The following is a 26,117-nucleotide window of genomic DNA, read 5'->3' as shown; positions in this document are numbered from 1 at the left end:
TAATATTTCTGCATTAAGCAATTGTTTTTCTCGTTTAAAAATAACACTAGGGATTGTTTTCGACATTTTTGAAGTAACGACATATCTAATACATAACGCGGGTCGTCTTATGTTTCCCACTGTCATCCTAATTATCTCTGTTACATTAGTTGACTATCACTTTAATTACATCACTGCGCTATACGACAATACACCAAATGAATCTTCACTGTCAACTTTGATCAAGCAGACAATCCTGTATTTGTTTTGGTGTTATGACCTCATCTTAGGCCATCGATATATATTCCTATGTTATTATTGTTCTTTGGAAACTTTTTTATTCTGTTCTGAAAAAGTAGTGGGCCTTACCAGTACCTTTCCGAAACAGCTTTTCATTTTTGAAATGGGAATGTGAAACAAGATCGATAATTTTGTACTGTCGCAAAATTTATTAACTTAAAGTTAATGCTAAATTCACCATCACCTTCTGAACATTAAATTCAAATAAATAAAATGTTTATTTTTATAACGCGGGTCGTCTTATGTTTCCCGCCGTCGTACTAAATAACGCGCGGTATTTGAATATCACTGCGCCAGACGGAAAAGTAGCGAAATGACTCTCCGCTCACGGTTTTCATATATTACGCAGGAAATCTTGCATGTGTTTGGTGTAATCTCATCTTTGTTAATCGGTATATATTTTCTGATGATAATAATGGTTTTAAGAAAGCTTTATATTTTGCTCCGAAAAGGTTGTGGGCCTTTAATTATAAGGTCCACCCCGGTCCCGATTTCTCGAACAAACTTAAGTCAAAAACTTATTTAAAGTCTATAATTTTCAGTTAATTAAAGTTACATAAGAAGAAAAACTTAAGTTTTGACTTAAATCTGCACTTAAGTTTCGTAATCGGGGCTGGACTATCTCATAGTGAAAATGGAGGCAGCAGAACAGAACAGGAAATTTATTTCTATAATGTAGGCCTACATCAAAAGAGCCGTATAACGGTACAGTGTGGTTGGCTATGTGTCTTGAACTTGGGCGTTGCTTTTTCTATAGCGTTCTCCAAAGAAAGGAAATCTTTGCAGACCTGTGATTGGTTCAGATTTTTTTTCTGTTGAACTGCCTTCAGATTTACTATGATATAGTCCAGAGGTGGATAAAACGTCAGTAACCCCTGGAGTATCGAGGATGCACATTACGGAGAGTACAACAAAGTGGGTATATTTATATCATTTATTCATAAATGAACGGAAATATATTAAGACACAATAGCCTAAATATCAAACACCACATATTAAAAATAGTTTATAAAAATGACAACGTTTAATAATTATCGGATCTAGAGCAGTCCATAAATCGCCGGAATGCCTTGCGGACCATAGGGATCTTGTATGCGTAGATAATGGGATTGGCCAAGCTGTTGAGGTAAAGAGGGCATGATATATACAGGAGTAATGTCCCCTGTGTTCCCACATCCAAGTCATCCAGAACACCAAACAACACACAAGGCACGTATATACCTACAAAGAGAAAATCAAAGACGAAGTTAAGAAAATGTCATTATTTGTTGACTTAGCAAAATAGAGATTCAAAGATTGCTTCTTGATTTTAATCTTATATAGAACCTTTAGAAATCAGAGAAAGTCAAAAAGCCTTTCTTTATATTGTGTCTAAATGAAGCTTTATCATGAACAAAACCTTCTCTAGAATTTATTTGAAGGAAACTAGTTCTTAGATTCATTGGCTTCCCCCCCCCCCTTTTATTGTCACACTTTTTTTAAGGATGGGGAAGGAAGCTCGTTCATAATTTCACTTTAAACTCTCTGTGAAGTATAATAGAAGTTAGCTTGGATCCTAAATTCAGTGATTTTCTCTAAGAAACTTATTGGTATGTAGATTTCTGTTCTAAAATCGTTGATTATATATATATACTTCATTTGAAGAAAACTGTTCTTTTTTATATTTTGTAGGGATGTATGAAGTTAGTTAGTTTCTAAATATGTTGCGTTTTTAGACTTTATAGATAAGTTAGATTCTAAAATTGATTTTCTACAGAAATTGTTAGAGGGAAACTCCAAAGTTCAGATTTTTTTTCTAATCTTCTCCTAAACCCGATAACTAATTTCTGTACACACGCTCCTCTTCAGTCAACGTCTAGAGTAAAAGTCGTTGATTTTAGAACCTAGTGTCATCAATTCTCAGACTTTCCATAAAGAAATTGTGCATAAAGGGGAGTTAGCGACTAATTTCAACTTTCAACTGCGCGGCGTATTTCCTAAAACGTTCAAGCACATAATGTCAAATCTTAAATAGGCCTAGTCAAAATTCAATGCACAGGATTTTATGTACTACCTAAAAAAAATCTCTTAAAAGATCAATTTGTTTATGTCTTAGCGAGACAATATTAATTCATTTTTTATGTTACACAACCATGTGCCGATGGTGTGAAGCCGGTGTATTCAGATCGAGTAGGGTTGCATAATGTTTTGACGACACAATTATCATTTCTAAATGCAAGCAGCTTTAAATAGAAAAATTACCATGTTAAGAACGCTTTATAATCATTAAAATACATCGTAAAACTTATCTCAGCCATTCTAAACCGTAATTTTTTTCCGGGGTAGACACCCGGACCCCCCAAACACCAAAATCTCGCGCTTTCGGGCGCTCGCAAATTCATCAAAACTCATTTAAGCTATTCTAAATCGTAATATTTTTCCTAGAGGAGGCCCCGGACCCCCCAAACACCAAAATCCCGCGCTTTCGGGCGCTCGCAAAATCATCAAAATACATTGTAAAACTCATCTCAGCCATTCTAAATTACTATATTTTTTCCGGGGGTCACCCTCAGACACCTAAAACACTAAAATCTCGCGCCTTCGGCGCTCACACGCTAATCTGGCCAATTTGCGTATTCGTTAATATCCTTTTATAGCGACCCCACTGTCTATAAATGTGTACAAGGATTAAATTTACTGATATATGAAAAATGTACATAAAACATATATGGTTGGGAGTTGAATTAATCTCCTCCTGTATGTGCGGCGGCGGGGGGGGGGGGGGTGTTACAAAATATTGAGGACCTTTGCCCCCCCCATTACGTTCCATCTTCCTACGCCACTATACCATACTTAAGATAGGTGAATTTTAGCAACCATGACTTTCTTACGTATTTGTGAAGCCGCGATGTAACATTGGACAACAGGAAAATGACGTTATGGTGACAAATATATTCGGTTTTTTCCTAAATGACTTCTTTATAGATGTATCTGTTAGTTGGTCACATATTTGAAATTTGTGAGTCTTTCCGATTCGTTAAGTATATGATGCTCCATAGTTTAAAGCATGACTAAAATGATACACCGCGAAATATGTATTACGCGACATATCACCACTAGGTCTATCTTACGTCGCGTGAATATCAAATATACTCGTTTAGCTATTTTCTTTCACGTTTTATTCCTCTTATCTTTAAAATCAATTAAGAAACATTTTATAGCTTGAAGCTCTTTAGTATGAAATAAGAATTTCTTTGTCATGTTTTGGTACACCTTGATGTAATATGTAGAACATACTATAAAAAAAATAAAAAATAAATGCATAAACATAATTTTTTCCATATCATCTTCAACCTTTCATAATAGTTTAAAGACATTTTCAATGGACCTTTGACTTCTTTCTCCGGTTTAAATACTTAGAAGTTTCTTTGATGTAGAACACAATGTCAAACGACACACTTTGTCGTTAAAATTGTCTTTCCTATAGTTCTAAAATAGATTCTGCCACACCACGTGTCTGAGATTCACATGCGATCAATAATTTTGATTTCTTGTCGACATGACAGGTAGTTGTTAATTACAGGTAGATGTAAATGTCACTCTGGACTCTGCCCAGTTTGATTGGAAATACATGATTGTACACTCCTATATCACTTACCGGATATTTCATTTCTTCACCACGCGCATAAACAGATATATGTCCGTGAACATTACGTAATTCTGAAACCCTATAAGATATGTGATGCTGATTTATTGATTTGTTTTTTTGGGTTTTTTTTGCGTCTTGAACGATATGTTCAAAGCATAACATGAAACGTGATAAATTAAAGGCCCACTACCTTTCCGAAACGGCTTTTAATTTTTAAAATGGAAATGTAAAACAAGATCGATAATTTTGTAGAGTCTTAAAAATTATTAACTTACCGTTAATACTACTTTATCATCACCTTCTGAACGATTTGATTAAAATAAATAAAATGTTTATAAGGAAGGGAACCAGTCTATTTATTTCATAACGCGGGTCGTATTATGTTTCCCGCCGTCGTCCTAAATACCGCGCGGTAGTTGACTATCACTGCGACAGACGGCAAAACAGCAAATTAACTCTCCACTGTTTTCATATATTACGCATGAAATCTTGCATATGTTTGGTGTCGTAACCTTATTTTAGGTCATCGGTATGCATTTTCTGATGTTATTAATGTTTTTAAGAAACCTTTATATTTTGCTCCGGAAAGGTAATGGGCCTTTAAGACTCTATTTTTTTATTTCTGGAAAACAAAAGTGGAGATGAAATCCCTTTTCCAAGTGGCATGCTTTAAATAATCTAATGGTCACCCTGAATAAAGGTTGTATAATTATATTAAGAATATCATATATAGCAAACGCTTTCAATATTTCTTGTCCAATATATCTTGATATTGCCAGTTTTTTTTCTCAATACCGTTTAAAACCTTATCGTATCGGTGATAATTCGTGAGTTGTTATGGCATTATTCAAATATCTTTTATACTATTATTTGTCGATTGTTGTTGGAAACACGATAATTCACTATAGTTGTATGTAAACACTATCACTTGATTAGAATAAAACCGACTTTGGTCAATGTACATTTATGTTCAGACTATCGCCAAGAATAAAACTATAACGCTTAAATTTATTATTGCACATATGAATCATCGTTATTCACTATGATCTCTTTTCGACGTTACATTATACATATGCAACTTTTAAAATATTCTACATAGGTTATGCTTACTTAAAAGTGGTGCCCACATCGATATATTCTCAGGCCAATAAATCTTTCGTTTGGAGTAGCTTTTATTTCTACATTTTGATTTATTTGAAAATTCTTATTTACATTAAATAAGTACCTAACCTACACAAAATGATGTGAAATATTTTTAACCATTGTCATGTTCTCATCCCGTTTAATATGATTTCAACACCACAGGGTCCGATATTTTTTTTTACATCTACAACCCAACAGAATCGGGTTGGAATAACTGTATCATCTCGTTTGTATTCACCTTAAAGTTGTTTTTAGAATTTATACCATACACTTCCCTTAAATTAAGATTTTTACGGCTTTTGATGTTAAAATATTTTTGAAAAGAACTTTTAACCACAAAAAACAGGAAACAAATTATATTTCAAGTACTTGGATGCTATTTTGCTATCGTTGGCAAAATAGGACAAAACGGTAACTTGACTTTAATATCTAATAAACCGTACTGTCGTTTATCTAAAATTACGACATTTCTAAGAATTTCCGATGAAACAGTGTCGTTTGAGCAAATACTCCATCCAGTTTCACAGTAAATACTGTAGGTACGCGTATATATTTTAACATAACGTTTTGATAAATAGACCAGTATGAACAGACTTGTCTTGTGTAAGTAGAGAATTAACCTTTGCTGTCATCAAAACGTTTGGAGTTATAAAGTTACAGTCATATTATTGTGTTTAAAATGTTAGAGTTATGAAGCTTGATAATACACTTACCGATAGGGGTATAGCAGAGGACGTTAATACCGATGATGAAGAGGATAATTTTTGTTGGTTTCCACCACAACGCCTTGACAGGATTTCGTGGTCTACATACACCGGGTCCTTGGACCTGTAGCATCCGCTCTCTGAAAATCTGGGTCTGTGAGTTCTTGGCCGAAGCAATTATCAGAATATGTATGTACATAGCACACAGCAAGACAAACCCAACCAGAACCAAGGAGAGGAGTACAATCAGATAGGTTCTACTGAACACGCCGAAATAGCCACAGTAATTACTCTCTTGTTTGGTATGCCATCCCGCAAGAGGAACCACGGCAAGAACGATGGTGAAACACCAGGCCACTATAGTGAATACTCGAGCCCTCTCCTCCTCGAATATCCTCCAGTAGATATAAGGAGCAGTTATCTTGACATACCTGTCAAATGTTAGAGCGAACAGATTGAACGACGAGTTAAATAGTATACAGTTCAACATGCTAAAGCGAAAAAGGCACTCGTAAAACATTTTGTAATGAATCAAGTTATAGCAAATGTTGTAAATGGTGAACAAACCGCATAACGCATCCGAAATAGCAAGGTTCTTTATGAACACATACGTAACATCCCAATTATGAGATTTACACGAGAGAATGTAAGCTGCGTAAGAGTTGAGGAGCAAAACCACCAAACCTAACACCGCCACGATGAGGTTCATCACTAGGTAAGTAAGAGTGATTTCGTATCCATTAACACCACTGTATAAAACTACATTGTACCATTGTGTCTCCGTAGCACTGTCCGACATCTGACTTCTGGCACTTGTGTTATCCATATTAATCCACTGTAAGTTACAAACATTAAAGTGAAAATATATTTGATGGATAAACCATTTGCCGCGTTCTTTTGACAGTTGAAACTGTAACCAGTAATTAAATGAACTAGCTTACAGCGATCCGACCACAGCGATTCAGCGATTTGTTACTTCTCAACGCCTTAAAGTGCCCATGTCCCCCATGCACACAGATCCAATGATTTTTTTGTTTGAAAATCTGTCCCGCTCATATTATTCAGTGTTCGAGCCTTTTGTACCAACTTTGAAAATGCGGATTTTGTCAACAAACACACCGGGTTTCCCATTTGACTCCAAGTGTCTCCGCCACAAACTGAACACGACCTTCCTAGCTATGACTACAAAGCTTCGTACTACTTATTTAATCCACAGACAGATGTGACTTTCCTAACCATAATTACCTCGTCATCCAGATTATGTGACGGTTGGAAGCTAGGCGACCACTGTGAAGTGATCCCTAATTCAGCTTATATCCTATCTCTTCTGATTGCGAGACTTATACATCTATATATAAGATGATAAAATCAATGCGAGCAATATCTATTACAGATGAGAATTAAACTCGCTGTCGCCGGATCATTGTAACACCTACGAAATTAGAAATGTTACTGCTGTATAACACACCTAGCTTATTCATAAAATGTATCTACAAATTCAATACTAGACAAACAGTGTGAATTTGAAGTCGACGTTACTAAGATGAATATTGATCCGTTATCAATTTCATGACAGTATCAAGTATAAGAAATGTTTATTGGTTTGAGAAAAAATACTGAAAACTAATATCAATGTCCCTTTATTTCGAGACGCTTTTCTGTAATAAGTTTCGTATTCCTCGTATAACATGGCATCAGAATACGAAGACATTAGATATGTCTTATCGTTTATCTGTACGTCATCATCCTGAATTTTAGATTGAATGACCGTTTTTACTGATATTTGGAACAAGCAAACCCAACATTATTAATATAAAAACTTTTCATAGTTCCAAAGTCAATATCCGTATATAAAGCAAACCTCTTGATATTACTATCTTTATTATTTTCAGTATTACGAGTATAACATGAAAATAAGAATGGAGCTACAGTCGTGCGACATAAGAATTCGTCACTGTTGTTTTTTCTCTATATATTCTACGTATTTTTACTTTCTTATATAAATTTTCCTGATCTGATTTATTGATAGATTTTCGCCAAATTTGGCACTTAATTTCAGCTCATAATATTTTCAAAATTTTCCAATGCTTCATTTTCAAAATATCATTATTTTGGTGCACCGTTTAATTTTGATGACGTCATTTCCTTCTTTGTTCTTAACAAAATGGCAACGAAATAGTTTTGCTTTAACGGATAATTATGCAAAGATTGTGAGCTGACAATGTAGACAATTTTCTGTAAGTAAGTCAAATTTGGTTGAAATCCATCATTAGATGAGATCAGGAAAAGTCAAAGAAAAAAGGTAAAAATACATAGAATATATTGTGAAAAACAACAGAGACGAATACTAATGTCCCATGACTGTATTTGAATTTAAACAGCACGAGAATCCTGACATTGTGTCACATTGGCAAACTTTTTCCCTCTTCTAACATGAAGGTCACAAGGGTCTCAGAGTAAAATCTACAGATATATTGGGGCCGCGGTGGCCGAGTGGTTAAGATGTCTCGACATATTACCACAAGCCCTCCACCTCTGGGATGCGGGTTCGAATCCCATGTGGGGCAGTTGCCAGGTACTGACCGCGGGTCGGTGGTTTTTCTCCGGGTACTCCGGCTTTCCTCCACCAACAAACCTGGAACGTCCTTTAATGACCCTGGCTGTTAATAGGACGTAAAAATAAACAAACCAAACCAAACTACAGATATAAGTCTTCTGTAGTACAGTATAATCGAATTGCCTAATTAAGATATCACTAACACAAATGACTTGTATATAGCATGAACGGATGGTGTTCTGGATTAACGGTCCTCTCTGATTGCGGTCAGGCAAGTTGTCACTCCCATTATCCTCATGTTAACTTCATAGCAAAACAAAAACTCCTGTATTGATCTATACTGTAATACGTTAATAAAGTTACTTTACATATCCATGTATAGAAACCGATTGTTTTATTTGAAATATATTAGGATGGTATACAAATTTACACATATATAGATTATATTCCGTTCATTATTTACAATGTAAGTTGCATTCATAAGTGGACACGTACATATTTCAGCTGATGATGTTGACATGTCACAGTCATCCCTAGATTGAAAATGTCGGTGAGACACCTGCAACTCGCAACATTAGACGTCCATCATTGCTACAGCTTCAGCGAAACATCATTCATGAGGTAATTAATACGAAGCCTTTGGAAAGACCCCCGACTTTAACGATTATCGCCTTGATGACATATTATGAATGGTCTTTGTTTATTATACGCCCCCTGTTGGGATTGTCGTCTTCATCTGTCATTGATACTGACCTAAATCGCTTTCTTCTCTGAGTAATTTTATCATTCAGTTCAATATGCACTGGTTTCTTAGCGATTCCCATTCTCGATATTCAAGGGGTTACTATCACTGTCGTGGATATTACGACAAGGATAAGGACCCCTGGAATAGCGAGGACGAGCAGTTACATGTTATAAACGTATTCATTTTTCGTAGCATATGATTTTGCAATTTTGTCTGGTAAACTGTATGCTAGGGGCTCTTTTTGTGACTTCGTCATATTCGTTGTGAACAGTACACGTGCACGCAGAATTGTTCAAAATGGTTTTATTCTTTCATCTTGAATACAAATATACATATTCGATACGATTTGTAATTTCCTAGAGACTTTATTACTTATAGTACCTGTACTTAGCAAAACAGCGAATAAAATATTTATGTCAAAGCTCTGACGTTCCTAAAATTGTTTTGGTTGAAATAAATTGTTAACGAGACTTTTAGAAAGGTCGACATCGTGATCTTAACAAACATGTCCTTTGCGATATGTTCGTGTCTTTGACTAGCATTTAGAAACACGAGACTCGAAACATCCATCGCCTCCGATGTTTTGAATTCGAGATTACGTCGTTATGTTCACGACTACCTAAAGGTGGGGGTGATAATTTCAAACTACGGCATAGCTTCTGTGTTTAGCAGTAATATTCAGATCTAGTACTAAACTTTTTTTTAAAGAAGAAAAAAGAGGCAGGCCCAATTGCCTGAGTACCTTGGCAATAATCATATATGAAATTAATAAGATATAGTGTCATGGTAGCAATCTTCGATTTGGGATAAACCAGAGATGTAACAACACTTTCTCGGAACCATGTCAGGATCATTTCATGCAAGTTTCAGGCCAAATAGTACCGGTAAAACTTTAAAAGAAGTTCAAAATGTGTTTTCAGGAGGAGAGCTATAACGGCCATCTTGGACTTTGGATCAACACGAAAAATAACAACACTTTGTCGGGACCATGTCAGGATAATTTTATGCAAGTTTCAGCCAAACCGCAACGATAGAACTTGAGAAGAAGTTCAAAATGTGTTTTCAAGTTGGCGGCTGTGGCGGCCATCTTGGATATCGGATCGACCCGAAAAATAACAACACTTTGTCTGGACCATGTCAGGATCATTTTATGAAAGTTTCAGCTAAATTGCACAGGTAGAACTTGAGAAGAAGTTCAAAATGTGTACGGCGCACGGCGGACGACGACGGACGAAACATGACGACTATAGGTCATCCTGACCCAGATGACCTAAAAATACAAACTATATTTGTTTACGGTAATAATCAAACTTCCATTAACAACTTGTTTAGTATTAGTATTTGCTTTAAACGAAACCATAGCGATATTTATAAGTTACAAGTTTCAACTGCTACAGTTTCATAACTGATGATGTCTTAACAGTTAATCTGAGCAAAATCTGAGCATATAGGTATATAGTTTTCACTTAAAAATTACTTTCAGTATTATTTTGAGCTTGAAATGAAAAGACATAACCAAACTCCAAGATTTATCAAAAAGATATTTATTGATGCATCGATCTGGCAAATTCTTCAAAATATCTAAGAAAAACTGTAAAATATTTGCTTACATCTTAGATAAGTTGTGCGACAAAAATCTGCTGGTACATAAAAATTACCGGATTACACCTCAATAACATTTCTTTACATTGCTTTAAACAAAATAATCACATATACACAATTTCAATAAATATTTCTATCCATATCACCTGGACATGAATGACAGCAGTATCCTTATTCCTAGTAACATTAAACAAAGGAAGTATCTTTGGAGAAATTGACAGTCAAAATGTCCCATAAACATGAACACAATTATTCAAAATTCTTAGACCTCATCGTTCTTACTCAGACAGCACAGAAAATGCAAGCCGGCATTTGAATAACACTTCAATATACTACATCATATAATTACAATACACCAGTGGTATTATTTGTTTTAAAACGAAAAACAAACTAACAAAGTGTATATAAGAGTGAATCATAACTTAACATTGTTACCGTAAGCCTACTACCCAAATACTACAAATGTGTGATGCATTGTACATGCAGTTTGCTTGTTTTTTTAGTTGAACTCAGAAAACCGAGTGATGTAAAAACAGAGTTTATTTTAATAGACTTAAAAATTATATCAAAAGAGTCAGAATCACTGGGAACTATTATTTCTTGTGTTTTGGAATGTTTGAAGAAATCTATAGTTAACTTGTTTATTATTTGTAACACATCCCCATATAAATACTTATTTACCCATTGGAATTGCATGATAGATAAGACAATGTATTAATTTTACACTGTCTTGGTACACAATTATATCCATTATTTGATTGCAACAGTCACAAATGCCATCATCCACAACGAGAGTAAATTTCACACAGAACTTAAATTTTGAATGTCTGGTGTTCTAGTTTAATGCGTATTGAGTGCTATGTAAAAATAGCATCATACGCATATCATATACATAACATGCGACGCAGATCTTTGCATTTCCGACTATAAAACAAATCCCACTAAATGAATCATAAACCTGTAATACCATCAACACCTTTGACAAATTGAACTTTTGCTTATTTGATCTATATACATATGTATTAACTTGTAATAAAATTGTATGACCCTGGCTGACATCAAAGGTTTTAATTAGGAAGTCGACAAATCAAAATACAGTGTGTATTTTCAGTAAAATCAACCTCTTATCCATTTTAATCCATGGGCAATGGCATAACATTTAGACATTTCTTGACATCTATTTTTTTTTACAAATAAAGAAAACATATCTCAGATATTACAGATCGCATTCTTCTAGATTTTACTTATCATTACACTTAATAAAATATCATAATGTGCGTATTAGTTTTTTAAATACATTTTAAGCAATTCAATAGCTTTCAAAATAATATTTAACATGAATACACAAAAATTAAAACAATATCATACATCCAATCATGTCAAGCATAAAGATAAGGATTTTGTTTCATTACTAGTGTACACAACCAACAAAAGCTTCCAGTTACCAAGAACCAGCCACTTTTTGCAACAAACATATGATATCCCATACTACAAATTACTGAAGATCAAATTATTTTCAGATGCAGATTATTTAGGCATTGACCGCAAGCAATCTAATTTTTCAGAACCTATTTTGAAAAGAAATGTGTAGGTGGAGTTGGCCGTTTAAAATAGATACCAATCGAATAAACCTAAATTTATAATTGTGAATCATAGCCTTAAGAAATTAGTCATGAAAAGTGATATATTTAGTCTTTGAAAAGATAATTTGGTTATCAGTTGTATAAATGACAACAAAATGATTCAAAATACACATTCTGTGTCTCACTATACTGACAATATCACATGTTTAAACAAACAGTTGTCGTTCTCACATCATCAACGCTTACAAAATCTATTCATATGACAATTACATATGCAAAATATCCAAAATACAAAATATGTCTGAATTTCTCTCCTCAATAAATATGTAATGTATACCAGCCAAAGGATGTGCCACACAGGTGCATAGTTATCACATTTCTAGCTGGTCATCACAAGGCATAGCTTTCACCAAGCCAATACAAAAATGTAAATGATTTTACATAATGTTATTTAACTCCTCTGTAAAGCACTTAGAACTTGGTCGACCAGCATATTTCAATAATACACCCAGTTAAAACTCAAACGCCAAGCATTATTATCTCTTCTATAATAGGTGTTTTACTTTAAAAGATATTAATATATGACTGTCATACCTGTTGAATATCAAAATAATATTTATAGGAAGTTTAACAGGAAGTTATCTCTTTCTGACAGAACTGGTACTTGTAGCTATAATAGGAAATACTTCTTCAATTTGTACTGTGACCGGAAAAAAATCCTTCAGTACTGTTATCAAAACCATTAATTAAACCTGTATAACAATTAAAGGAATAAAACAATTTGGAAAAAAAATATCCAGGATGTCCTAAAATCTTTATGATATAAAGGTGATATATGTATATTGATATATTACTTTGGTTTATGTTACTCAAATCTAACCATGCCAATCTAAATACTGTATCCATATTGTAAATGAATATAACACAAGTGCAAATCATTAAACCGACAATATACCCTGTTTGAATTACCAGCACTAATATGGCAGTTTAGACGGTTTTAACTAGGGTTTCAACAAACTTATCAAAGAATCACACAGCACCAGTGCTGCAGGATCTCCATATTACTATGTACAAAAGTGTAACACTGCAGTTTCTTTTAGTAAAATTTATAAATTGATAGTTGGGTCGTTGTACTGGTTAGGTAGGTCAGAGACGATGTTAGATCTAATTATATCACCTTAGATGTTGACATTGACTTTAGAAGAGTATGTATATTACAAGGTATATAGTACTCCATATATGAAATGGGAAAGGACAACTGGAATTTATAGAGCTTTTCATCTTATGTCGTGCCATAAAAGTCTACCTTAGAAATCAGAATCAGTATCATTCTATCATCATTGAAATTTTCAGAATAAACAGAAAGGTTTCATAATATCAATAATATAACTTGAAACATGATATACAAATGGCAAAGATATGAAATCATATATGGATTTCTCAAAATGCATATTCATTAAATATTTGAAGTATACTTCAAGCATAATGAAAATATCATGTTTAATTATAAATTATACTTTGTAAACATGAATGTAAGAAGCAAATATTAGGAATTGTATGCAGTTGTCAAGACTTTGGATATATAATGTATAATTAATATAATTACTACTACAGTGTATATATGTCACCAAAACCAAGTAGATATATTCAAGATGATTTGTTCAAATGCAGCAAGATTTAACTACCTGTTGATATTTACATATTTTAGGCAGTAGTTTTAATTTTGACTTTTTTAAAACTAATTACATGTTTTCTGCAGGAAAATCGAACTATTATTTCTGTATACACTTTATTTTTACATTATTTCATAACCTATCTCTGCTTACTAGTAATCATTTTATTAAGAGGTGAGGAAAGCAATGTACAGAGACGATCTATACAATTCACAGCCATTTTGAGCTTCATCATGCTTTGATGAATAAACAAAAGGTTTATAACAAATTATATACATAACACATACATACACACACTAGTGTTTATATATATTAGCTTTAATACCAACAGGTCAAAAACTGGCCATTTTGTTATAAATTTGTTTCTGAAGCCAATATTTTCTTATTTACATTGCTAATCAATGAAATCAACTTCAAGCTTTAATATTGGAATCTCAGATTTCTACAATCGATATTTGGTGCATAATAGATTTATAACAATCAATGATGATTTTTAATGCGAGTAATTAAGAACACAATAAATGGTTTAGTGATAATTTTGCCAGAAGGTCATCAGTTTTAAATATCAATACATATTTTGTTAACAGAAAGGGTTAAGTATTATCGTTTTATGTCAGACAAATGTCTTTAAAACGTTTAATATAATATACTGTTATAATGTATTGAGAAATACACCTGATAATGGGTATGATACAAGTGTTTTACAAATATTTATAAATCCTGATGATCTCAGTTGGATTTTGTGTTGTTGTTCATATCGTTCTTTTCAAATCTTGAAAAAGAAAATAACTTTCCTTTATACACAGTCACCATCCCATGGTTATGAACTATTGTCTGGCGCCAAAGATAGCACTGAATGTTCAAATAACTTGATATGCACATAGAACTTTTCTTTTAATGTGATCAAGCATTGCTAACCAATGACCTTAAAAGGTTAAAATTTCTCAATCCATGTAAGATTTGCTGAAGGCGAGAAACAATTACAATTAGCACAATATAATCACAACACTTCTTGACACCATGCTCACGATCAGGCTTCCATGGAAAAACATTGCTGGTTTCATAGAAGTAATTCTTAAGCTTGCGCTATTAAAGCACCATAATAATGTATGGTGGAAGTATTTTAAAATCAAAATGGTGCATTTGGCAATATATTTCTTAAATGCTTCAATTGAAGAAAAAAAAATCATATTTTGATTAAATATCGCAATCAGCATGATTATCATTGATCATATTAACTGCATATAACAAAATTTTACATGCTATCCTGCTACAAAAGTCAATAGGATATCATCTAATTGATAATTTCTTTCTTGTCCCTTTGATTAGTTTGAGCAAGTATTTGTGAAAGCAGTGCACAAGCCCAGTAGAACATGTGACGTAGGGTGATAGTATACCAGTACAGGCTTTGCTATGGAATACATTGGCGTCCTGACCTACATCATCAACCTTGGGTTGTATTAATGTCAAACGTCCAGGGTCCTCATTCTGCGTCCCCCTCAGGAGGGATTTGGACCCCGGGGTAGGGCTCTGAGGGGGAGGGTTGGGGAGGAATAACGTTGATGCTTCCATCTTGCAGGTGCTGTTGCTGGACCAATCCTTGGTCTTGGATTGTATCTGCTGCGGCTGCGGCCAGATTGGTGATTGACTTGCTCTTGACACACTGAAAATCCACATGTCGACTCCTGGCTTCCTCTTTCTCCCATGACATCCGAATAAATGGTCGCTGCACATAGTTGTATATCACTGTAATTTCAATCAAAATTCTGTTAGTGAAGTTATACTGCCTTGAAATTTCCAAACAATATTTCATAGAATATGCAATCACAATCATTAATGAAAATTTATTTTTCTACATATAGACACTAGTGGGAAAATACTTTAAAAATACTGAATATAGTTTTACATTTATTTATAATAGTTTACGAAAATACACTTGTCAAATCAATACATTATCATATACTCAAGTTTATGGCAAAACCATCAGATCATATTATCAGTAACGCCAAAACAATATTATTTATTATATTGCAAATATTAAACTCAAAATATATAACATGGGCGTAATCATTTGAGTATTTTTATTAGCTTGCTTCTCATTTGACCTACCCTCTGGTCTGCCACCTGGCCGTTTCCTTACTTTCTCCTTGTAGGTAGGGTACCCTGAAACCAGCAGAACATGTGATAAAGGATACAAATGAACGAAAATATTTGAAAGGCTTCAGCATCATTAAAACCACAGATCTTAACCATACAAATTTGCTTCATTTTAATGTTTCTTAGACTAACAACATGTTTTAATATTCACTTTCTTACATCTTATAATTTTGCACATTGTTTCAGAAGGGAACTTATTAATTTTCTTGTTACACACCTTCAATGCCAAGCCGTATCTTTTTCAGTCCTCGTTCCTTCAGTACCTGCTTGGCAACATCTCTATTTTCTATGTATTTGAAAAACCTATACATGGAAGTGCTGTAGATAACTGGAATAAAAATTACAGGTAACAATATGAATTACCGGTATTATAAATGACAAACAAATAAATACCGGTATTAGTATGTAATCAGTTAACACATAGAAAAGTCAAATCTATCTAATGAATCACAAAATACCAAATAAACAGGATATTTTGCGGGAATGCTTTTATTATTTTGTGGAACATTTTAGTTGCTGCAAATGTTTTTTATCCAGAAGTGCTAAAACAACTGTGATTGTCTCTTTTTACGGTAAGCTACAGTGAACTGCGTTCAAACGTCTGGATTAGACTCCTCCCTCAAATGTTGTAACATTCTGTTACGGCAGCCAATGAAAACTCTTGGAAGTTGCCTCGATTGGTTAGACTCGATGTGGTGTAGCGCAAACAATGTTGACTTCAAAGGGATATACTGATTTGACTTGGTCACACCTTTGTACCAAAGATTTGTTAGCATACACTTGGCGACAAAAAGGTTTCAAACATGTTTTTGAATTCAATTGTACCATATAACCATCGAAAAGCAATACCACCATATCTGGATAGCTTCGTAAAACGTTCCCTGTAACATACACGGTTGTAGCTGTATATATAAGGCCAACTTATATGTATGTTTAAAAGATATAAGGCTCCTATTTATCAATAAAATTATTAAACATTAGTGTATTTCACTCTAATTGGAGATTTGACGAAGAAAGAAGATATAAACAGCTCAGATTGGCCTAGAGTAAAACTATTTTAAAATAGGAGTATCCTTTCACGAACAGAAAAAATAGGGCCGGGGCTAAAAAATTAGGGACGGTAAACAGACATATTTTTTGGGTCTAATTTAGATGTTACATCCGGAAGCAAACATCCCATCTCTAATTGTTAGTTGTATGAATTGTACAGTGGACCCTCGATAATCCGGACACCTTCGTTCCCAGTCTAAACCGTCCGGATTACGAGTTTTCCGGACTGCCGAATTCCGTGCTCTTAGTCAATTAAATTGTCACGTACGAGTTACTGCCCTTGGCCTTGTAATCGATGACAGGCTTTTATATAATATACGTGTATTATAATCAATACTTCGTTTGTTATGTTTTATAGGTATTTATATATCATTACGTTAAGAATAATAAATAAACGTATTTCTTTTTCAAAATACTAAACCTAAAGCAATAGTTAATTGTATACCAAGTATGCATATAGCTACGTATCCAACTCTTGATCTGTCGTACGGCAAATTGCCTAAGTAACCAAAGATCAATATCATCTACGTTCTTGGCATCAAAAAAAAATATGATAACAAATAGTTGTGAACACTTTAGGAACTCATATAATTGTTATTTTGTATAATGTGTGTTTTTAATGACAATCTCTACAAGTCTTTGCTTTCTGACTTACAGACGTGTGTAACAACCACGCGCCCGTTCACGTCTAACTTCGTGCACAATGTCACACATCTTTATGGCATGTGCCGGGCGCCGTAGCCTTTATATCTTATACCACAGACGATGAATTCGAATAGATTTACATACATTTAAAATTCTTATTAATTTTGTAAGTATTATCTCACTTTATTGTACCTGATACTCATATCGATATATTCTGCATGCGAAACAAGTAAGGTATCTACAGCATACGTACCCGTACCCAAGCTCAAACTTCATGTTTAAAAAGCGTGTGGCTAAAAATATATATTGCGTATCTCAATTACAACACTGAAGTTTGATCTCCTATAGAAAACCAATGAACCGTTACATGACTGCATGTACCCGTGTGAAAGGTGTTCAGGTAAACGCCCGTGGCTATGACCTGGCAGACGTCGTTATGACAACACACTCATGATCAGTGTCAAATGATAGTGTGTATTGTACACATGAGTGAGATGGCCTTGGATTTTCTCAGCACGTGGCGACAACAAATTGTCCGGATTATTGCGGGAATTTATTAACGAAAATTACGTTCCATTCCCAAAATGGAGTTCCGGATTCGGAATACGAATTTCCGGACTAGTGAGTATAAATAACGTTACGGAAATCCGTTCCCTGACATTTCCGTCCGGATTGTGAGTTTTCCGGACTATCGGCGTCCGGATTATCGCGGGTCCACTGTAGTGATGTTTAAAAGTATGTCTGTGATGTTTAAAAGTATGCTTGTAAATATGTAGATTTCTATTCAAACCTATGATAAGTTTGCTAAAAACACTCCATTGTAGTTCAAGAAAGCATAATATGACGTTTGGAATATACATGTACATGTATAAAGGAACGACTCTCTAGCTCATGCGATTTCAAATAAAACAGTATTATTAAGTTAAGATACCAAATACCAAATTTCAACTCACTTTAACCTGTGACTATGGCTATGCACATGTAGGTCATGACTACATGTATGTAATGCTGTTTTTATTTTACGATTTTGTATGCCAAATTGTTGCGGTATTAATGATTGAAATTGCTTAAGTTTTTGAATGTGTAACAGCTATAACAGGTAAACTCTGCCCTCAGTTAGAGTATCGCTGATTACTAAACTCCGCCCACAGTTTGACTGACACTATTCCCGAGCCGGTAAACGCGCATACGACTGGTTAAAACTATTCACGTGATTTGTGGTTTGAACAATCCGAAAGTTAAATCCGGACGCTTGAACGCATTTCACTGTAAAAATCCTAAAATTGTTGATCCGCGAAAATAATCATCTCAACAGTCTATTTTCTTCTTTACACATTTTATACAGAAATATTATAACACACAGATATTGTTTTGAATAGTTACGTTCATAACAAATACCTGGAATTTTCACAAGTGTTCCATATTAAATGGGTTTTGTTCAGATTTATAAAATGATACTACTTCTATTAAGCAAACATAACCAAGGAATTAGTGTCAAAGACATGAAGTGCTTACTTTGAGTGTATTCTTCTCCCATCTGCGGGGGATATTCCTCGTCCCAGTCTACAACATCATCTTCTACCAGTACTACAATGTGGCATTCTCTATCTCCAGTCTGTACGGAATAAAATAATATTTAAACCTCTAGCGTCCTCTACTAGTACTATACAATGTGGCATTCTCTATCTCCAGTCTGTTCGTAATAAAATAATATTTAAACCTCTAGCATCCTCTACTAGTACTACAATGTGACATTCTCTATCTCCTGTCTGTACGGAATAAAATAGCATGTCAATATCTACTGCAAAACATTTCTTACCTTGAATTTTCTAAAAAAAATTTAGATTTTTTTCAGTGAAATAAAAACAACACTGAACCTTGATAATAACTCAGAATTTGTTTACATCCAGCCCAACACTCTATTCAGAAACACACTAGTCTAGTCTATATGTAATTATATTGTCTATTCTCTTATCTGCTCTGCAATAAAACTTAAACAAAATAATCTGACATGAAATCAGAGAGTCTTTAGGAACAGCATGATGTACATGTACCTGTGCTGAATGAACCATTTGTGGCATAATCATCTCCTCCAGGAAAATATCAAACTGTTGTCTAGCTCCTTCATTGGAAAGCTCATGTAAAAATCCTCCTGAAATATCAAAATATTTCCATCATTACTTGATAATAAGCGCATCCTTTGGATAATTCCTTATAATGAACTAGAAAGGTATAGAAGTCTTAAATGCCCCTGCATGCTGCTACATGTAATGACATGTGACAAGGAGTGGGTAACACTCCATGCCCCCTTTTCATTATATTACTGAGGCATATAAATGCAAAATATGAGCCATCTTAATGGTATATATAGAACTATATGTTGATATTGATTCTACTGACGAGCTATTTCATATAATTTGTTTTCATTGTAAATACAACACTTAAATACAACTGTTTAATTTCAACTTCTTAGAAAAGTCTCTCTACTTTGTTACTTTAGCTGACCGATTCAACAACAAGTGATGTATAATTTTGAGTCAAAATCTTCTATAACAATGATATGGAAATGTATAAAATCTATGCATATGACTTACGAAGGTTTTGACATTTTATAGTTCCGGGCTCAAATGGAATCAGGAGATAGTCACACGCTTCCCGTAGATCCTGAACGGTGACACTCGGGGGACATCTTACACAACCAGTTTTGTAGTATTCCTATAAAATAAATCAAGACCTTTCAATTTAGCAAAGATTAATTTTTATCACTGCAATTTTATTCAAGAGTCCAGCTTTGATCCAATCCAATTAGAAAACTCAAAACTTATATTGTATCACTTTATAACAAAATTAAGGCATAGAAATTTCAAAACAAAACCTTCTGATTGTTCCAACTACCAATTTTCAAAAATCATAAAAAGGAAATTGTTTGTCAATGTTTGAATTGTTATATATATATAGGTTTTGATTTTCAAACACACATACAAAAGGTTTCCGAAAAAAGTTTGTCTGATTTTATGCAAAACTTCAGCAGTCAAAATAATTGTTGGTATGATTTTTTTTGAAGTCAATCATAAAGTTATGAAGCAGATTTCAAAAGAAATTGACAAAAGACAAAGTGACTGCAATATACTATCTTTTTTGTAGAATGTATACTGTATGTATTAAAAGAAAACTCTATGAGTCATGCACTGTTTACATTCAAGTAAATAAGTAAATACTGCTATCTTACCAGAATTGACCGGAATACAGTTGCTGATATTACTTCTGCTACCTCATATTCGCCTCTATCTTTAGGACGTGTTATATTGTTCTCCAATGAGAAGTGAACATTTCTGGAAATAAAAAGGAAAATAAATATTAAATATTTAGTTCAAATGGCTTCAACTGATTAATGAAATTATATTACTTCACATTATTCCTTTTTTAGTATACATGTATTTTATATAAAATAAATTGTAGCACAGTTGATTCCCTTGTATGTGTTTAGCTGTAGTTACTGTAGTGTATCAGAAACAGTATTATACTGGTATTTGGAATTTTAAGAAACAGTAATGAACACATCATAATCATCATTTATGGCCCATGGTTGCAAAAAAAAACCCATTCCTGACAAAATTGAAATGAGGATAAAACGCAAATTCTCACTGAGACTGAGAGGTTGATAACAATTGTCAAAAGACTGGTCATAATTTATTATAATTATACAAGTGTTCACAAGGTCACAATATCAGAAACCTTGAATACTTAATTAGACATTTCCTTGATTGTATTTTTCTTTATAGCTATTAAATTGAAGATCTTAATAAAAAGTCTTCAAGTTGGGATGTTATACACAACCTAACACAAACTTACCTTCCTAACATAGTGTTGGGATGTTTTCTCAATAAATCTGGATTCTACAACGAAGCGTGTTTCGTCCACCACCAGTGTGTCAGACGTTCTCCTGACACACGAGGACTGTTATTTCCAGGATTCATAATACCAGTTCCTTGGGCCTCACTCATATCAGGTGGGAAGGAAAAATTGGGATACGTCATTTCTATATGACTGGAAGTAGTTGACTTGTCTGGCAGGCTGGGTATGGCATAGCACGCCCTGGTATACCCGGTGTCGGGCACCGACAGCGTTAGAGGGAAGAGATGGCCGACTCGTCATGACAAATTCCTCATCACCTGTACTCAAATGATGAACATCTCCATCTTCGTTACTACTAGTATTCTCCAAAACTCAGGGTTCTTGCACGATTAACAAGGCAGGGTTTGGATTTTGGAGCCCCAAGAGAACTAAAACATATATCAAATAGTGCAAATTAAATGTATGGCAATCTGCCAGGAACTGCAAATTTATTTAATATCAAATAGTACAAAAATTATCAGCTGGTTTTTATGAAAGTAAGAAATGAGTAAGGAAATAAGTTATTAATTAGTTAAGAAGTGAAGAAGAACTTATTCCTGATTTGAACTCTTTCTAGAAATATTATGGATTTGCCTTAAAATATAAAACGCTATGAAGACTGCTGTTTACCTGGTACGTTTAATACAGGTCTTCTTCCTGTCGTCCGTCTCGGAGTAATAATCAGTATCACTATCAGTGTTGCTGTCGTAATTGTGTCTATTGTGATGTCGATGTCTACGGTAAGCCATCCCACTATATGAAGGGATGACTACCAAATGGGCTCCATATCTGTGTCCAACCAATCAGTAGCTTATCTGTACAGACAAACAAATGAAAAATGCAAATGAATTAAAAAATTAATAATAGCACTGCGAAGATGCAACATCATCATATATACACTTATTATAATCATATTCGTCAAGACATTTTAGTAGAGGAAGGTGTCCTCCTCGTATATACGTAGTCCTCAAGTAGTCCAAAACCAGCTTGGTGGCTGGAGGCTTGGACGTCCTCATATCAAAATTGCCCCACATCCCTGCTTCATTTTGTAGTGTGTACTGCTTTTAATATATATTGTATGTGTATATGTCAGTTAACCAGTGTTTATGTTGAGTTTACCTAGTATTTGTGCTAAATGTATTTTTTGTTTTTTTGTCTCACTTATTTTGCTTATTGTGCAAGTTTATGTTATCAATTTACGTTTATTTGGGGTGCAGTGTTATCCGTAATTTCATATTACCAACTGAGACATTTTAATTCAAGTGGAGCAATGCACAGCATTTACATGAATTTATGTGCTTGATGAATGGTCTATGCTTGTGATTCATAATAAATTTCTGTTCGGGCATTTAGCTTGTCTTGTCTTATTTGGACCAGGCTAGGGATTATAATTTTATATTTGTTCTTGTATATATATATATACGTACCAGTCACTAAAATCAAAGTGTGCCAATTTTCCCTTCTATTCGTACAGTGTTCGTGTATCGATAGGGAGTTATTAAACCGTAGTAAGAAATTGTGTTACTAGTTTTGTCTGGGTAATTACTAAGTGGTACTGTAGTATTTTATATCGACAGTCAGTGTCAAGTGACAGCGTTTGTTTACTTTTCGAACTGTGGAAAGCTAAAGCAGAAACACACTTCAATGACTTAATTATCTGAAGCCCTCATTACCTTTGTAGAACATAGAAAATAACAATTCTTATATTTTAATCAACAATAATATAGTTTTCCGTAATTAAGACTTCGGAAGACTTCTACTTAAAGCATCACGGATTGCTCACTTGATGACTGGATGCATCATGTTACTGACAGCATCATGCATGGATAGTGGATATTCCCGGATGTAACAATCGAAACAACTGAAGATAGTTATAATCCGTGTAATCAAATTCAAAATCGTAATATATTGTCAAACAATTCTAAAACAAAGTTTATGAAATGTTAATAAATACTTACGGATTCAAGTTTAAATGCGACACAATGCAAATATTGACAGCAAGTGCTGCCATTGAATTTAGAATTGTGGGTAATTTCAGCATTAAAGGGAGGTAATACAAATCGATTTTTTTATAGGTTGCATACCACTATCACTGGTAACCCAAAATGTGTTAATCTTGCCGAAACTTGTTAGAATAACGGCAGAATACTTAATTTTTAACAAGTTTCGGCAGGATTAGCATATGTGCTTTTTTTATTCAGTATTAACCCTTTATATTAAGTCTTTTCCTCAGAATTCCAATTCGATTAATAAAATTAAGTATTTCTGCCGTAAAATTAAGTATTTTTCTGTCCGCCGTGGGTCGTGACGGCTGACGGTCGAATAACAGAGGGTATCAGTCACAATCACGGCTATTTATTGCTACATTGTCGGAGGTTGGGAATCGCCAAACTTTTCCGATGCGACGGTGAAATTAACAGATTCGGCGATAGAATTAAGAGTTTCTGCGTTTATATTCAGTGTTTCTGCGTTTATATTCAATGTTTCTGCGCTAATATTAACACATTTCGTCGCTTACATCGAGCGGGCGCGCCGAGCCGTGACGGCCGAGCACACGGCTTACACAGGTAAACTTTACCTTGTGAAACGAGACTTACAGTACGTACAGCCGCCAGCCGATTGTACATGTAAAATATTTATGTTTACAATTCTCTTTTCCCCTTTAAAAATACATATATCCTCATTATCCTATTCTCCTATCTTTTGTTGTTTACTTTCCCGCGTCTCGTCATTTGAGCTATGCATTTTGCACCTTTTTTCGGAAGAGTTCCGATACGAGCGGTAACAAATGAATAACTGTCTAGGTTATGTGTAAAATATGTGTATATACACGGGGATTAACTATGACAAACAAATTATGTGTTTGATTATATGCAATTACATGTATGTATATTCTTCTCACAAATTTGAATTGTTGACGATATTAAAATAAGATCGTTTTCCATAAAATAAATAAATATTTGTTATTTACAGACGTTTTGAAAGATATTTTGCTGTTGCCTTTAATTGTAAAATGCTGATTAAGTGTTATACATAATGATCTGCTTTTCAGGTTTGCTGAATTGATTTGATATACATAAAACGACTGATATCATATTCTGGTAATATTTGATTACTTTGTTGCATGTAATTCCAGTATTTATTTATTTCTGCGTTTATATTCAATGTTTCTCCGTTTATATTCAATGTTTCTGCGTTTATATTAACACATTTCGTCGCTTACATCGAGCGGGCGCGCCGAGCCGTGACGCAAGGTAAGCCTAGTACTATACATGTATACAGCATATATATACGTATACGTTAGATCTACAATTTGAGTTTTTCGAGTAAATGGTTATTCTAGCTTTATAATGTAGATATTTTCAGTTTCAAAACATTCCATTTACACCACTTCAAAAATTCAAACAAGCATATATTTAACTTTAGATTAGATAATCAGTCCAATTTGATATCGATATCAAAATGATGTTCGGATCAGTCTGGACTGAGATTTAGAAAGCATATGATGTAAATTTCAGTGGAATAAAAAAAAAGTATAATGTAACACTATCTTTTTACGAGTAAAATCCCAAAATTTAGCATGAATATATCTAGAATCCGTGTTTTTATTTCATTCAAACTTCTGCTATAATGGTATGATGATGAAAACACGGCACCGTTTTTGAGTAAAAATAAAATGTGGACGGTTATCAGTTATGTGATATTGGAGTTACAGTACCGAACTTATACCGAAAATAATATGTATATCTATATTGTTGCCTTTGAAACTTTATCCATAACGTTTACTAAAAAGCAGAAATACATCAATGGTATTTCTGATATATGTTCCTATATTTAAGGTGTAGATTTAAATTCATTATTTCAAAATTATACTAAATCCTTAATAGTATATTCATTGTCGACCGTTTTGTATATCATACCGAGATTTAATAGTATGATATATGAACATTTATCGTATAATCCAAAAAGTAACCACATACAGTGTTCACAGGCATTAAAAATAGATATAATATCTTGTATCTTTTTTATATTTAGTGTGATAATGTTGTAACCCTTCTTGTATGACTATACATGTACATTAAGATTCGAAACGGTGAAAATACATGCTTAGAATTTTTACTAATACCTTAGAAATTACTGGAGATTGCTATATGCCACGATTCCGTAATTACAGTCTAGACTGGAATAATTTTTAAGGTTAAACCTTTAGTTGAACTAGTTCTTAGAACCATTTTTGTTTCTGAATAAGACACCTTCCATTTTTGTTTTACCTGCGTACGACATATATATATATATGCATGTAATATGTATTCCTAGGTATGATCAGGTATATTTTATTTCCATTTGCTTTTACATCTTCATTCTAAAAATGGAGGTGACAATAAAAAAAACCTAGAGCATAGATGTACGGGGTTTCCATAATTCAAATCACAATCCAATTAACGGATGTCCTAACC

At 33.8% G+C, this 26,117-nt stretch overlaps 2 protein-coding genes and 1 long non-coding RNA gene across 3 annotated transcripts; all 3 read right to left on the bottom strand.

Annotated features, from left to right (window-relative positions):
• Positions 1–1,208: 1,208 nt before the first annotated feature.
• Positions 1,209–6,898, bottom strand: LOC138312431 (adenosine receptor A3-like). The gene is made up of 2 exons (XM_069253306.1): positions 5,764–6,898; positions 1,209–1,500 (listed from the first exon to the last, which is right to left on the bottom strand). The coding sequence occupies exons 1-2, from the start codon at positions 6,578–6,580 to the stop codon at positions 1,304–1,306; spliced, it is 1,014 nt and encodes a 337-aa protein (XP_069109407.1). The 5' UTR covers positions 6,581–6,898; the 3' UTR covers positions 1,209–1,303.
• A 3,682-nt stretch (positions 6,899–10,580) lies between these two features.
• LOC138312432 (BTB/POZ domain-containing protein 10-like) lies at positions 10,581–21,629 on the bottom strand. Its single transcript, XM_069253307.1, has 8 exons — positions 21,619–21,629; positions 20,996–21,098; positions 20,361–20,481; positions 19,821–19,918; positions 19,282–19,381; positions 16,289–16,399; positions 16,024–16,077; positions 10,581–15,660 (listed from the first exon to the last, which is right to left on the bottom strand). Exons 1-8 carry the CDS (start codon positions 21,627–21,629, stop codon positions 15,398–15,400), a joined length of 861 nt encoding a protein of 286 aa, XP_069109408.1. The 3' UTR covers positions 10,581–15,397.
• Positions 21,630–21,723: 94 nt separating this feature from the next.
• Positions 21,724–23,698, bottom strand: LOC138312433 (uncharacterized). The gene is made up of 3 exons (XR_011206947.1): positions 23,619–23,698; positions 22,291–22,475; positions 21,724–22,049 (listed from the first exon to the last, which is right to left on the bottom strand). It is a non-coding gene; the product is annotated as an uncharacterized lncRNA (long non-coding RNA).
• Positions 23,699–26,117: the final 2,419 nt, after the last annotated feature.

This window comes from Argopecten irradians, unplaced genomic scaffold (assembly GCF_041381155.1).
Source record: "Argopecten irradians isolate NY unplaced genomic scaffold, Ai_NY scaffold_0317, whole genome shotgun sequence".
In the NCBI taxonomy this organism is placed as follows: domain Eukaryota; kingdom Metazoa; phylum Mollusca; class Bivalvia; order Pectinida; family Pectinidae; genus Argopecten; species Argopecten irradians.
The sequence above is the reverse complement of the archived record's forward strand: the minus strand, read 5'-3'. Positions and strand labels throughout refer to the sequence as shown.

Excerpts from the sequence above, each read along its gene's own strand:
- LOC138312431 (XM_069253306.1), bottom strand. The coding sequence starts at position 6,580 with ATGGATAACACAAGTGCCAGAAGTCAGATGTCGGACAGTGCTACGGAG. Across the intron at positions 1,501-5,763 it reads CCTCTGCTATACCCCTATCG|GTATATACGTGCCTTGTGTG; the intron begins GTAAGTGTATTA and ends TTCTCTTTGTAG.
- LOC138312432 (XM_069253307.1), bottom strand. Across the intron at positions 19,919-20,360 it reads TATAAAATGTCAAAACCTTC|GAGGATTTTTACATGAGCTT; the intron begins GTAAGTCATATG and ends TTGATATTTCAG. Across the intron at positions 16,400-19,281 it reads GGGAGAAGAATACACTCAAA|TTATCTACAGCACTTCCATG; the intron begins GTAAGCACTTCA and ends TTTTTATTCCAG.